A 14,987-nucleotide genomic window follows, 5' to 3' on the forward strand; every position below is an offset into this window, starting at 1 on the left:
TTTTTCTTTATCTGTTCTTCAAAGGACCAGGGCAGCAAGAAGCCTGGCAGAGCCGGGAGGCCTAACAGCCGCAAGCCCTGCCGGGATACCAGGATCTGAGCTGTCCAGGGAGAGGCCCTGCTGTCCGGCCCACTCGGCTGGCCTCTCCCTACGCTCTGGTCACCTCGATTCCTGTCCCTCCCCAGCTGCCCCACTTTCTCTTGACCAAAAAGAAGGCTGAGAATCCAGGAGAGCGGTCAGGCTGTCTGGAAGGATGGAGGTCATTAGTGTGGAGGGGCGGGAAGCCCGTCTGTTGGGCCTCAGTGACCGACTTGCCGTCCCCCACACCGGGCACAGTGGACAGCCCATGATAACCGGCCCCAGAGCCGCTTCTCCTCTGTGCTAGCCCATCATGCCGCAGCCATATTGGTCATGAGTAAGCCCCGAACACCTTAGTAGGAGTCCGTTCACCAGCCGTTACTCGGAGCACCAGGGACCCTGGATCCCAAGCGCTTTCCCACGTCCCTTCCTTCTATCTGGTGGGAAATGTGGGATCTTTAACTAACTGAATGCTCGGCCAGAGAAAGTTGCTAGACAGCCTTTTGTCACGATGCTTATGTGCTCAAGAGCATGGTCCAGGAACGTCCACGTCCCCTCCCCTGCAACGGACCACATGACAACTAGCGAAATGGGCAGGAGGATCGCAAGGTGGAGGCCAGCCTCAGCCACTTAGCGAGGCCCTGAGATTCTGCTCTAAATAAAATAGAAAAAGGGCTGGGGACGGGGCTCAGGGGTTAAGCACCCCTGGGTTCACTCCCCAGGACCAAAGAAAAAGAAAAATACCAAACAGTAATTAAAGTAAATCAGGACGTAGAAGGAAGGAAAAGTAAAAATTAAAAAAAATAAATCAACAAGACAGAGATAAGGCCAGAGCCCAGATGGCCTCCAAGCTCCTACACACTGGCTGTGGGTGTGGACGGCCTGTTTCCCTGCCACCTCACCAGAGACCAGTGCACAGAGGAGGGCGCGTCCTGTGTCCCCAGTGTCCCCTGCTAAGACCCCACGGCTGCGCACCTCTAACCAGGAGGAAATCTCTCCCTGGCCTCATGAGGACTGGTCAGAATGTCCTCAATAAAACCTTCGATTGACCCAAACAGCGAGTCAGCACCTCCCCAAGAGCCAGTCAGGGGAAAGCGGTCCCCAGGGTCCAGGGACGGACGCTCGTGGGGGGCACTGTCCTGGGCTCACTGCGCTCAGTGACACCACAACGAGGCTCACCAGCTTATCCCCAGGTGGCCCAGCAGCCTGAACACCCCGGCTCCGTCCCCAGGCAGCCGTCCCCGTGCCCCCGGGGGATCTCTGTGACACCCCGTTATTTTTTAATATGTCTATATTTTAGCGGAAGGTGCACACGTTGCCTTTAGCGGTTTATGTTCTACGTGATGCCGAGGATCCAGCCCAGGGCCTCACCTCGGAGCCCCAGCCTGGCCCTGAGCCCCCATCACTGACCCCCGACACCACGCGGTTCCTTTACCCATGATACACCGGGGCCGTCTTCATGGGGATTGTTCCAGGACCGCCGTCACCGGGCAGCAGCCCAGGGGTCCTGAGGAGCTCTGGGATCGCGTGTGAGGGTTTGGGGGACACTGAGTGAGGGGGAAGAGCCGGCGGGTGGGGTTGAGGCTATGGCCTGCCCTTGTCGGTGTGGTGACACATTAAGAACCTGAGCCCCACGTGAGCAGGTCGCCCCGAGGCCAGCCCTGTTCCTTGCTTATGAGTCCTCAAGGGTAAGAGTGGATAGAAGTGCCCAGCAACTCAGGAGGCTGAGGCAGGAGGATCGCCAGTTAGAGGCCAGCCTCAACCAATTAGCAACGCCCTGTTGCAGTTCAGGTACGAGGTGTCCCCAAAGCCCCTGTGTGAGCCTGCCAGGAAGTTCCCAGGTGGAGTGAGCGGGTCGTGAGCGTCTTCACTAATCAGCGCACTGTCCCTCTGACGGGTCACCTGGGCCTGACTGCAGGCGGGTGGAGGGTGGCTGGAGGAGGAGGGTCAGTGGGAGCAAGCCTTTGGCTGCATATTTTGTCCCTGGTGAGCACATTTCTGTTTCCTGGTGGCCGTGTCCTGAGCGGTTAGTTCCTGTCCCCCACCTTTCTGCCATCATGTTCTGCCTCACTTTGGGCCTAGAGCCATGAGGTCAGCCATCAACGGATTGAGACCTCTGAATCATGAGCAGCAAATAAATCTACGAGGCTCTTGTCATCTCCTTTGGCCACAGCAGTGAAAAGGCCAAGACACTGTCTCAAAACAAAAAATAAAGTTGGGCGCAGTGGTGCGCACCTGGCATCCTAGCCCCTGGGGAGGCTGAGGCAGGAGGATCCCAAGTTGGAGGCCAGCCTCAAGAACTCAGCGAGACCCTGTCTCAAAATAAAAAATAAAAGGGACCAGGGATTTGGCTCAGTGGGTAAGCACCCCTGGGCTCCATCCCCAGCACCAAAAAGAAATTTTTGAAAGAGAAAAGAAAAACTTGCTCAGTAAACACTCAGGTGACCAAAAGCCCACTGACCACGGTGGTTGGAGCCCCAGCCTGGGGTCATCTGAAGGACACCTGGACGCCTTCCCCCACTACACAGACCCGAGGGGTCACTGCCAAAGGACAGAGCCCCCAGCACAGCGTCAGTGAGCCGGAGAAGGTCACCTCATCTCCACGGTGGGACAAGGACGCAGCAGCCGCACTGAACAGTGACGTCCTTCTGCCCCCCTGGCCCAAGTCCCCAACCTTTCCTGCTGGGACAAGGCACTGGCTCCCGCTGGGAGGTGGCTGTGGGCGCCCTCCTCCTTGGTCCCTCGACAGACCCTGCCAGTGCTGGGCTGGCCAGCCTCTCACTCTGGGGACTCATGGGGACAACAGTCGCGTCCAGCAGCCACAGCAGCTGGCAATATGGAGGGACACGATGGCACTCTGGCCCCCTGCACCTGGCTTCCATCTGGAAGGTGCCTTCTTCCCAGTGGCTTCCGTTTTGTCACAGCCAGTGACATGGTCTCTGTCATCGCTACCAAGAGCCCTGATCCAGGAAGCACGACCCTGGGACAAATGTGAATCCACAAAGACACGTGGACTTTGAGGCGCTCAGAAACCAACAGACCAAACGGATAAGATGATGAGAACAAAAAGAGATTGAGAGCCAGGCGCCGTGGCCCAGGCCTGTCACCCGCTGGCTCCGGAGGCTGAGGCAGGAGGATCGCAAGTTGGAGGCCAGCCTCAGCACCTCAGCAAGCAACTCAGGGAGACCCTGTCTCTAAATAAAAAACAAAAAGGGCTGGGGACAGGACTCAGCGGGTAAGTGTCCCTGGGTTCCATCCCTGGGACCAAAAAGAAAGATCTGAGAACTGAGCCGACCAACACAACAGCCGTCTCTGTTTAAATACTCTAATTTAAGATGATTCAAATTAAATAGAATTTATCAATTCTTCCCAGCAGGCATAAGACACTCGGCCCCACAGGGGGTTGACGGTCACAGGGTGGGACAGCAGGTTGTGGAGTGTGGTCCTCCTGTTAGTGCCACCAGGAGTCACACAGGAGAATCACCAGGGTCAGCTTCACCGACACAGAGGACAACAGACTGCACACCAGACCCTCCCTGTCTGTCTCTCTGTTTGTTCTGGTGATGCCAGGGTCACACCCAGGGCTCCCCCATGCTGGGGAGGTGCCCCACCTCTGAGCCACGTCGACCCCAGCGCATCCCTTCCCAGTCCCTCGTGGGACATCTCCACCGGCTCACCCTCGCCGTGGGTCAGTGACGACAGCAGCCAGACAGGCCGCCCAGCGCCCAGGAACCCGGGAACCTGCAGCAAGATGATGGTCCCACGCACTCGCCTTCCCACTCAGGCCACCACTGTGAACAGGTCCTGGGTCAACACGCACGTCCAGCCTAAAGGGACGAACTGGAGAGATTTGAACCACACGAGGAACCTTCTGATCACAGCAGCTCAGTTCACAGTGGCCAAGCCGTGGAGCCAGCCTCGGTGTCCATCCGCAGATGGGTGGAGACAGAAACTGGCACATGTACACCGTGGAATATTACTCAGTCGTAAAAAAGAACGGCACGATGGCATTTGCCGGTAAACGGATGGAACTGTAGGCCATATGTGAAGTGAAATAAGCCAGACTCAGAAGGTCCAGGATCTTATGTTCTCTCTCATGTGTGGAGGCCAGAGAGGGAAAAGGAAAGATAGGTGGGGTCGGGGGAATCTCGTAAAAATCAAAGGGGCCAAGAACTAGGAGGGAGGGAGGGAGAGAAGGGGAGGCACGGGAGAGTGACATTGGCCACATCATATTGTCACATTGTGTATTGTGTGCACGTAAGAATCATTCTGTACAGCTGTAATGCACCAATAAAAAATGGGGAGGGGGAATTGGTACCCTCAGATACATAAGAAGACATTTAAAAGTGAAAATCAATCAGATCCTCCTGCCTCGGCCTCCTGAGCCCCTAGGCATGCACCACCCCACACAGCCCAAAAGGAATTCTACGTCCAACAAAAGAAACTCAAATATGTCCAATATTTCAGCTTGGCCCAAATGATTCTGTCTGTAGCACTTTCAAATTCTCCAGTTTCAGCCCTGCTAGTGTATGCATTGGGATATTTTAAAAATAAATCACATTAAGGGGCTGGGGTTGTGGCTCCGTGGGAGAGCGCTTGCCTAGCACATGCGAGACCCTGGGTTTGATCCACATAACAATCAATAAAATAAAGTTATCGTGTCCGTCCAACTACAACTAAAAAAATAAATATTTTGAAAATATTTTTTAATAAATAAATAAATTACATTAAAAGATATAAAGCCCTCTCCCCGTCCCGAAATCGAGAAATACATCAAGCTTCTGATTAGGATCATTGCTAACCTGTTGGCCCTTCCCAAGTTGATTTCTAAATTTAATTGTGCGGGTTGGTTTCTGTCTTCATAATTGTCACAAGATATTTATATATGGAGCATAACAAAATAATATAATCAAGACTATTTCTGTGATTTGGCCATTCTTGTCTTCTCTGGGCCTCAAACCTATTTTTTTCCTGGAGTATGTAAAAGAAATCCCAAAACCAGGCCACACCACCCATAAATACTGCAGCCTCCGTCTCTGGCGGGTGGATGTTCTGATCTGCCCACCCGTGCCTAACACAACTCACAGGATTTCTGATCACCATCTGGCACCCGCTCCAGATTCACACTCCCGAGAGCCTCAACGTCGTCTTTTCCACATTTTATTCAGATCCTGACACTGCCCCTCAGCAGCCATGAATCCTCAGGCCAGTTAATCAGCTTCCTTGGACCAGCTGAATGGAGAAAATGATCCATCTCTCTCAATGAGTGTTCAGAGAACTAACTGAGATACTGCTGTCAGAGAACTAACTGAGATACTACTGTCAGAGAGCTAACTGAGATACTGCTGTCAGAGAGCTAACTGAGATACTGCTGTCAGAGAACTAACTGAGATACTGCTGTCAGAGAGCTAACTGAGATACTGCTGTCAGAGAGCTAACTGAGATACTACTGTCAGAGAGCTAACTGAGATACTGCTGTCAGAGAACTAACTGAGATACTGCTGTCAGAGAGCTAACTGAGATACTGCTGTCAGAGAGCTAACTGAGATACTACTGTCAGAGAACTAACTGAGATACTGCTGTCAGAGAGCTAACTGAGATACTACTGTCAGAGAACTAACTGAGATACTACTGTCAGAGAGCTAACTGAGATACTGCTGTCAGAGAACTAACTGAGATACTGCTGTCAGAGAACTAACTGAGATACTGCTGTCAGAGAGCTAACTGAGATACTACTGTCAGAGAACTAACTGAGATACTACTGTCAGAGAGCTAACTGAGATACTGCTGTCAGAGAACTAACTGAGATACTACTGTCAGAGAACTAACTGAGATACTGCTGTCAGAGAGCTAACTGAGATACTACTGTCAGAGAACTAACTGAGATACTGCTGTCAGAGAACTAACTGAGATACTACTGTCAGAGAACTAACTGAGATACTGCTGTCAGAGAGCTAACTGAGATACTACTGTCAGAGAACTAACTGAGATACTACTGTCAGAGAGCTAACTGAGATACTGCTGTCAGAGAACTAACTGAGATACTGCTGTCAGAGAACTAACTGAGATACTACTGTCAGAGAACTAACTGAGATACTGCTGTCAGAGAACTAACTGAGATACTACTGTCAGAGAGCTAACTGAGATACTGCTGTCAGAGAACTAACTGAGATACTGCTGTCAGAGAACTAACTGAGATACTGCTGTCAGAGAACTAACTGAGATACTACTGTCAGAGAACTAACTGAGATACTACTGTCAGAGAACTAACTGAGATACTGCTGTCAGAGAGCTAACTGAGATACTACTGTCAGAGAGCTAACTGAGATACTGCTGTCAGAGAGCTAACTGAGATACTGCTGTCAGAGAACTAACTGAGATACTGCTGTCAGAGAACTAACTGAGATACTGCTGTCAGAGAACTAACTGAGATACTGCTGTCAGAGAACTAACTGAGATACTGCTGTCAGAGAACTAACTGAGATACTGCTGTCAGAGAACTAACTGAGATACTGCTGTCAGAGAACTAACTGAGATACTGCTGTCAGAGAGCTAACTGAGATACTGCTGTCAGAGAGCTAACTGAGATACTACTGTCAGAGAACTAACTGAGATACTACTGTCAGAGAACTAACTGAGATACTGCTGTCAGAGAACTAACTGAGATACTGCTGTCAGAGAACTAACTGAGATACTGCTGTCAGAGAACTAACTGAGATACTGCTGTCAGAGAACTAACTGAGATACTGCTGTCAGAGAACTAACTGAGATACTGCTGTCAGAGAGCTAACTGAGATACTGCTGTCAGAGAGCTAACTGAGATACTGCTGTCAGAGAACTAACTGAGATACTGCTGTCAGAGAGCTAACTGAGATACTGCTGTCAGAGAGCTAACTGAGATACTGCTGTCAGAGAACTAACTGAGATACTACTGTCAGAGAACTAACTGAGATACTACTGTCAGAGAGCTAACTGAGATACTGCTGTCAGAGAACTAACTGAGATACTACTGTCAGAGAGCTAACTGAGATACTGCTGTCAGAGAGCTAACTGAGATACTGCTGTCAGAGAGCTAACTGAGATACTACTGTCAGAGAACTAACTGAGATACTGCTGTCAGAGAGCTAACTGAGATACTGCTGTCAGAGAACTAACTGAGATACTACTGTCAGAGAGCTAACTGAGATACTGCTGACAGAGAACTAACTGAGATACTACTGTCAGAGAACTAACTGAGATACTACTGTCAGAGAGCTAACTGAGATACTGCTGTCAGAGAACTAACTGAGATACTACTGTCAGAGAGCTAACTGAGATACTGCTGACAGAGAACTAACTGAGATACTACTGTCAGAGAACTAACTGAGATACTACTGTCAGAGAGCTAACTGAGATACTGCTGTCAGAGAACTAACTGAGATACTACTGTCAGAGAGCTAACTGAGATACTGCTGTCAGAGAACTAACTGAGATACTGCTGTCAGAGAACTAACTGAGATACTACTGTCAGAGAACTAACTGAGATACTGCTGTCAGAGAACTAACTGAGATACTACTGTCAGAGAGCTAACTGAGATACTGCTGTCAGAGAACTAACTGAGATACTGCTGTCAGAGAACTAACTGAGATACTGCTGTCAGAGAACTAACTGAGATACTACTGTCAGAGAACTAACTGAGATACTGCTGTCAGAGAGCTAACTGAGATACTACTGTCAGAGAACTAACTGAGATACTGCTGTCAGAGAACTAACTGAGATACTACTGTCAGAGAACTAACTGAGATACTGCTGTCAGAGAGCTAACTGAGATACTACTGTCAGAGAGCTAACTGAGATACTGCTGTCAGAGAACTAACTGAGATACTGCTGTCAGAGAACTAACTGAGATACTACTGTCAGAGAACTAACTGAGATACTACTGTCAGAGAGCTAACTGAGATACTGCTGTCAGAGAGCTAACTGAGATACTACTGTCAGAGAACTAACTGAGATACTGCTGTCAGAGAACTAACTGAGATACTGCTGTCAGAGAGCTAACTGAGATACTGCTGTCAGAGAGCTAACTGAGATACTGCTGTCAGAGAACTAACTGAGATACTGCTGTCAGAGAGCTAACTGAGATACTGCTGTCAGAGAACTAACTGAGATACTGCTGTCAGAGAGCTAACTGAGATACTACTGTCAGAGAACTAACTGAGATACTACTGTCAGAGAACTAACTGAGATACTGCTGTCAGAGAACTAACTGAGATACTGCTGTCAGAGAACTAACTGAGATACTGCTGTCAGAGAACTAACTGAGATACTGCTGTCAGAGAACTAACTGAGATACTGCTGTCAGAGAGCTAACTGAGATACTGCTGTCAGAGAACTAACTGAGATACTACTGTCAGAGAACTAACTGAGATACTGCTGTCAGAGAACTAACTGAGATACTACTGTCAGAGAGCTAACTGAGATACTGCTGTCAGAGAGCTAACTGAGACACTACTGTCAGAGAACTAACTGAGATACTACTGTCAGAGAGCTAACTGAGATACTGCTGTCAGAGAACTAACTGAGATACTACTGTCAGAGAGCTAACTGAGATACTGCTGTCAGAGAACTAACTGAGATACTGCTGTCAGAGAACTAACTGAGATACTACTGTCAGAGAGCTAACTGAGATACTGCTGTCAGAGAACTAACTGAGATACTACTGTCAGAGAGCTAACTGAGATACTGCTGTCAGAGAACTAACTGAGATACTGCTGTCAGAGAACTAACTGAGATACTGCTGTCAGAGAACTAACTGAGATACTGCTGTCAGAGAACTAACTGAGATACTACTGTCAGAGAGCTAACTGAGATACTGCTGACAGAGAACTAACTGAGATACTACTGTCAGAGAGCTAACTGAGATACTGCTGTCAGAGAACTAACTGAGATACTGCTGTCAGAGAACTAACTGAGATACTGCTGTCAGAGAACTAACTGAGATACTGCTGTCAGAGAACTAACTGAGATACTGCTGTCAGAGAACTAACTGAGATACTGCTGTCAGAGAACTAACTGAGATACTGCTGTCAGAGAACTAACTGAGATACTACTGTCAGAGAGCTAACTGAGATACTGCTGTCAGAGAACTAACTGAGATACTGCTGTCAGAGAACTAACTGAGATACTGCTGTCAGAGAACTAACTGAGATACTGCTGTCAGAGAACTAACTGAGATACTGCTGTCAGAGAGCTAACTGAGATACTGCTGTCAGAGAACTAACTGAGATACTACTGTCAGAGAGCTAACTGAGATACTGCTGTCAGAGAACTAACTGAGATACTGCTGTCAGAGAACTAACTGAGATACTGCTGTCAGAGAACTAACTGAGATACTACTGTCAGAGAACTAACTGAGATACTGCTGTCAGAGAACTAACTGAGATACTGCTGTCAGAGAGCTAACTGAGATACTACTGTCAGAGAGCTAACTGAGATACTGCTGTCAGAGAACTAACTGAGATACTGCTGTCAGAGAACTAACTGAGATACTGCTGTCAGAGAACTAACTGAGATACTACTGTCAGAGAACTAACTGAGATACTGCTGTCAGAGAACTAACTGAGATACTACTGTCAGAGAGCTAACTGAGATACTACTGTCAGAGAACTGAGATACTACTGTCAGAGAGCTAACTGAGATACTGCTGTCAGAGAGCTAACTGAGATACTACTGTCAGAGAGCTAACTGAGATACTGCTGTCAGAGAGCTAACTGAGATACTGCTGTCAGAGAGCTAACTGAGATACTGCTGTCAGAGAGCTAACTGAGATACTGCTGTCAGAGAGCTAACTGAGATACTGCTGTCAGAGAACTAACTGAGATACTGCTGTCAGAGAACTAACTGAGATACTGCTGTCAGAGAACTAACTGAGATACTGCTGTCAGAGAACTAACTGAGATACTGCTGTCAGAGAACTAACTGAGATACTGCTGTCAGAGAGCTAACTGAGATACTGCTGTCAGAGAGCTAACTGAGATACTACGGTCAGAGAACTAACTGAGATACTGCTGTCAGAGAGCTAACTGAGATACTACTGTCAGAGAGCTAACTGAGATACTGCTGTCAGAGAGCTAACTGAGATACTACTGTCAGAGAACTAACTGAGATACTACTGTCAGAGAACTAACTGAGATACTGCTGTCAGAGAACTAACTGAGATACTGCTGTCAGAGAGCTAACTGAGATACTGCTGTCAGAGAACTAACTGAGATACTACTGTCAGAGAGCTAACTGAGATACTGCTGTCAGAGAGCTAACTGAGATACTACTGTCAGAGAACTAACTGAGATACTGCTGTCAGAGAGCTAACTGAGATACTGCTGTCAGAGAACTAACTGAGATACTACTGTCAGAGAACTAACTGAGATACTGCTGTCAGAGAACTAACTGAGATACTGCTGTCAGAGAACTAACTGAGATACTACTGTCAGAGAACTAACTGAGATACTGCTTTCAGAGAACTAACTGAGATACTACTGTCAGAGAGCTAACTGAGATACTACTGTCAGAGAGCTAACTGAGATACTGCTGTCAGAGAACTAACTGAGATACTGCTGTCAGAGAACTAACTGAGATACTGCTGTCAGAGAACTAACTGAGATACTACTGTCAGAGAACTAACTGAGATACTGCTGTCAGAGAACTAACTGAGATACTACTGTCAGAGAGCTAACTGAGATACTACTGTCAGAGAGCTAACTGAGATACTGCTGTCAGAGAACTAACTGAGATACTGCTGTCAGAGAACTAACTGAGATACTGCTGTCAGAGAACTAACTGAGATACTACTGTCAGAGAACTAACTGAGATACTGCTGTCAGAGAACTAACTGAGATACTACTGTCAGAGAGCTAACTGAGATACTACTGTCAGAGAGCTAACTGAGATACTACTGTCAGAGAGCTAACTGAGATACTGCTGTCAGAGAACTAACTGAGATACTGCTGTCAGAGAACTAACTGAGATACTGCTGTCAGAGAACTAACTGAGATACTACTGTCAGAGAACTAACTGAGATACTGCTGTCAGAGAACTAACTGAGATACTACTGTCAGAGAGCTAACTGAGATACTACTGTCAGAGAGCTAACTGAGATACTGCTGTCAGAGAGCTAACTGAGATACTACTGTCAGAGAACTAACTGAGATACTGCTGTCAGAGAGCTAACTGAGATACTGCTGTCAGAGAACTAACTGAGATACTGCTGTCAGAGAGCTAACTGAGATACTACTGTCAGAGAACTAACTGAGATACTACTGTCAGAGAACTAACTGAGATACTACTTTGGAAGCACCTCATAGAGTCCAGTTACTCGCCGTGGACATAAGAACAGAGTCACCTCCGCAGACGGGACTTCACTCCTCTCATCTTGTTGGATGATTTTGGTTTGGGTTTTTGAGACCAGGTCTCTGTGTTGTCCAAGGGCCTTGGACTCCTGGGCTCAAGCGATCCTCCTGCCTCAGCCTCTCCAGGACCTCAGACTACGGGTGCCCCCCACTGCACCCAGAATGTTCCTGTTTCAGATCAGTTATGTGGACCCAGTGTCACATCAGTCGGCAAACTAGGAAGAATGACACAGGAGGTCTTGCGGTTATCAGATAAAAATGGTGGATGTCCTCAGACCTGGATGCACACCGCGGAGGTGCCAGGGAGAGAAGAGACAAACGAGCCCCGAGTCTCAGAGCACTCCTGAACCCACTGGGCCAGCAAAGCCCAAGTGTCACCTGTGTGTCCCCAACCTACGTGGACCCACACCTGCTGCTACCCCCTTGCTGCGTTTTGGATCTGGACTGTCTCCCAGAGGCCCCTGTGCTCCTGAAGGCTTCTGTGATGCTCTTGGGAGACGGAGGCATCTCCAGGAGGTGGGGCCTAGCGAGAGGCAGTTAGGTCATTGGGGGCGTGTCTCTGACAGCGTTATTGGGACCCCCACTCCCCTCCTCTGTGCACCTCCTGCTGTCTCGAGGTGAGCAGCTTCCTCTGCCGCTGGCTCCCACCATGATGAACCTGCCACCCCAGGCCCAAAGCTACAGGGCCCACCAACCAGGGCCTCAAATCTCTGCCACCGTGAGCCGAAAGAAAACTTTCCTCTTCATAAGCTATTTATCTCAGGTATTTTGTTGCAGTGACCGACAACCAATTGGCACAGCTCTCCATCCCCACTGAACTAGGATTTCCATAGTAAAGTTGTCCCTGGGTATCCCCAGGGGGTTAGGTCCAGGACCCCCATAGAGACCTAAAACGTCACACGTTCAATTCCCTTCTGTACCGTGGCTAAGTAGGTGCACACCTGGTATCGCGGAGGCTGAGGCAGGAGGATGGCAAGTTGGAGGCCAGCCTCAGCCACTTAGCGAGGTCCTGCCCCTGTCTCTAAATAAAATAGAAAAAAGGGCTGGGGACGGGGCTCAGTGGCTGAGCGCCCCTGGGTTCAATCCCCAGTATCAAAAAAAAAAAAAAAATAGTGCTCCTCTTTCCTGTTTGGTTAATTTTTGGGTGGGCGCCATAACATGGCCTTCCTTAGCTTCTGTGGCTCTAGGGACACTGTGTCCACTCAGGGATCTTTACTCGGCTGTTAATTAATTTTTGGTGCTTCCTGCTTTGCGGGGAGATCCATTTAACGTGGGATGATGACACCTAAGCCCCTTGTCCCCGTGACACCCTGTCCCCCTGTTCTGCTGGCCTTCAGATCGCCACGAGGTCATCTCCAAAGAGATCCTGGAGCTGGACCCTTGGGAGAACCAGTGGAATGTGGTGGCCGTCAACGTCCTCATGCACGACAGCTATGACGTGTGCCTGGTGGCCAGGATGAACCCCCGGGACCTCATCCCGCCACCCTCGGACCTGGTGGAGGAAGATGGTGGGCACCGAGGCCCGTGAGGCTGCCTGGCCTCCGCTGGGCCTCCTGCAGATCACCCCGCCCTCCGGCAGCGGCAGCTGAGGGTGGCATGTTGTCGTGTGTTGCGCGCATAGTGACCTCTGTGCAGAGCAGCGTGTGCTGGGCGCCGGGAGCCGGAGGACGAGGGTCTTCCCGCTGACAGGGTAGAGGTAGGAGGAGGAAGAAGAATGGTCCCGCAGTGACGTCATGGGAAAGGCCGTGCAAAGGCCCTGAGGCAGGGAAGTCCAGGAACAGCCCTGGCAAGAACGATTCTGCCCGCCAGCCCCCACTAGGCTCCAGTGTGGGGACGTGGAATCGCCCGCTTCCGCCCACAGCGGAGCCCAGTGAGTCACCCCTCGAGTGTATTTTAGGGGTGACATTTTAAATGACACGGGAAGTCCATTCATTTTACTGCCATCCGTGTTCCTAGACGCCGGGCAGATGTGTCTGGGTAGCTGTTCCTCTGCGGCTCCTTCCGGCGCTGCCCAGGGCTCCTGGGTCAGTCAGTGACTTCCCTGGGGTGTTTTGGGCACAGGCACAAGTCAGGACCGTCCTCTGTGTCCCCACGTTCCAGCTGCTGGCCCTGGCAGGAGAGGCAGGCCCCGTAAAGGAGCCTGTTGGGAATCTGTTTCTGCCCCCAGAAAAGGGGGAGCCAGGAGGCTCAGTGTGGGCTGTCCCCCAAGGAAGACCCTAGGACGGCAGGGGCCAGGTCAGTCTCTTCAGGGTTGTCCCCAGAGTGTTGTAGTCCCTGACACCTGGGTGGATCTCTGGGTAGCCAGAAAGGGACAGCACTTCTAAGACACAGGGCTTGGTCTCTGAGTGGGTCTGTGACTCGAAATGAGCTCATTCTAGCCAGGCTGGTGGCCCACGCCTGTCATCCCAGCAGCTGGGGAGGCTGAGGCAGGAGGATCGCAAGGTGGAGGCCAGCCTCAGCAACTAGTGAAGCCTTGAGCCACTCAGCGAGACCCTGTCTCTAAATAAAATATAAACAGGGGCTGGACAGGCTCAGGGGTTAAGTGTCCCTGGGTTCAATCCCTGGCGCCAAAAGAAACGCCCCTTCTGCTCCCGACTGGAGGGTCACACTGTGCCACTTCCTTTTCTCCTGTGAGGCCGCCTGCTCCTTTGGTCAGTCTGGGCTGAGGATCAGCTTCCGAGGGCCTCCACACCCCCAGGTTCCCTGTCTGGGAACCCCTGCTCTTATCCCCCTGGAACATTCTGGAAGCCTCCCCTTGTCCTGGGTCTGGGAGGCCTTGCTGGAGGATCCTTGGTGCAACAACTCTGCTCAGCACCTGCAGTGGACAGGGCTCCCCAGGGTGTCCTCCTCCTGCCCTGGAGGATGGAGGGGGAGGCCGAGGCCACCTGTCGCTGTGTCGTCGCTTTTATTATTTATTTATTTATTTATTTTTGGTCCCAGAGATTGCACCCAGGAGTGTGTAACCCCCGAACCCCGTCCCCAGCCCTTTTTATATTTTATTTAGAGTCAGGGTCTCGCTGAGTGGCTGAGGCTGGCCTCCACCTTGCCATCCTCCTGCCTCAGCCTCCTGAGCTGCTGGGAAGACAGGTGCGCCCCCGCGCCCAGCGCGTTGTTCTTATTTTAATGAGCATTTCCCCAAAGTGTACACAGCAGGACCCGATGGGCCAGGGGATTTCTTAGGATTCCAGAAAGGGACCCGCATCAGAGATGGTCCTTGACTCCCCAGGACCTGGTGCTTGGCCCCCGGGGCTGGTGAGCAGGGTCCTCCTGTGGGAGAAGGCAGGGTGATGGTCAGTGGGCACTTTTGGGGGCGGCACAGGTGAGACCGTCCCCACCCGCGAGAGGTGGTGCAGTGCTGTCTCCAGCAAGGCCTCACCTGGGCAGCGTCACAATGGAACTTTCCAGAAAGTGCTGAGGGAAGACAGAGCGGGGTCAGTGCCCCCCGCCTGGAGGTCAGAGGGCAGCTGCCTGAACTGGCCAGAGGCAGAATCTCCCAGCCTTGTCCCACGGAAGCCCTGACGTCC

At 50.4% G+C, this 14,987-nt stretch overlaps 1 protein-coding gene across 6 annotated transcripts in view; it reads left to right on the forward strand.

Moving 5' to 3' along the window:
• The window catches only part of Kbtbd12 (kelch repeat and BTB domain containing 12), a 35,620-nt gene extending 21,753 nt beyond the window's left edge, over positions 1-13,867 (forward strand). For 4 of the 6 annotated variants that reach the window (XM_077106204.1, XM_077106203.1, XM_077106206.1 and 1 more), the window contains one exon: positions 12,801-13,867. In XM_077106204.1, coding sequence (XP_076962319.1) covers positions 12,801-12,991 — 191 coding nt within the window. In that variant the 3' untranslated portion in view covers positions 12,992-13,867. Of the gene's footprint in view, positions 1-983; positions 1,159-5,246; positions 5,322-12,800 lie in introns of those variants that run through there. The other 2 variants (XM_077106208.1, XM_077106207.1) reach the window with 2 other exon arrangements.
• Positions 13,868-14,987: the final 1,120 nt, after the last annotated feature.

The sequence above is a fragment of the Callospermophilus lateralis genome, chromosome 20 (assembly GCF_048772815.1).
Source record: "Callospermophilus lateralis isolate mCalLat2 chromosome 20, mCalLat2.hap1, whole genome shotgun sequence".
NCBI classification, from domain to species: Eukaryota; Metazoa; Chordata; class Mammalia; order Rodentia; family Sciuridae; genus Callospermophilus; species Callospermophilus lateralis.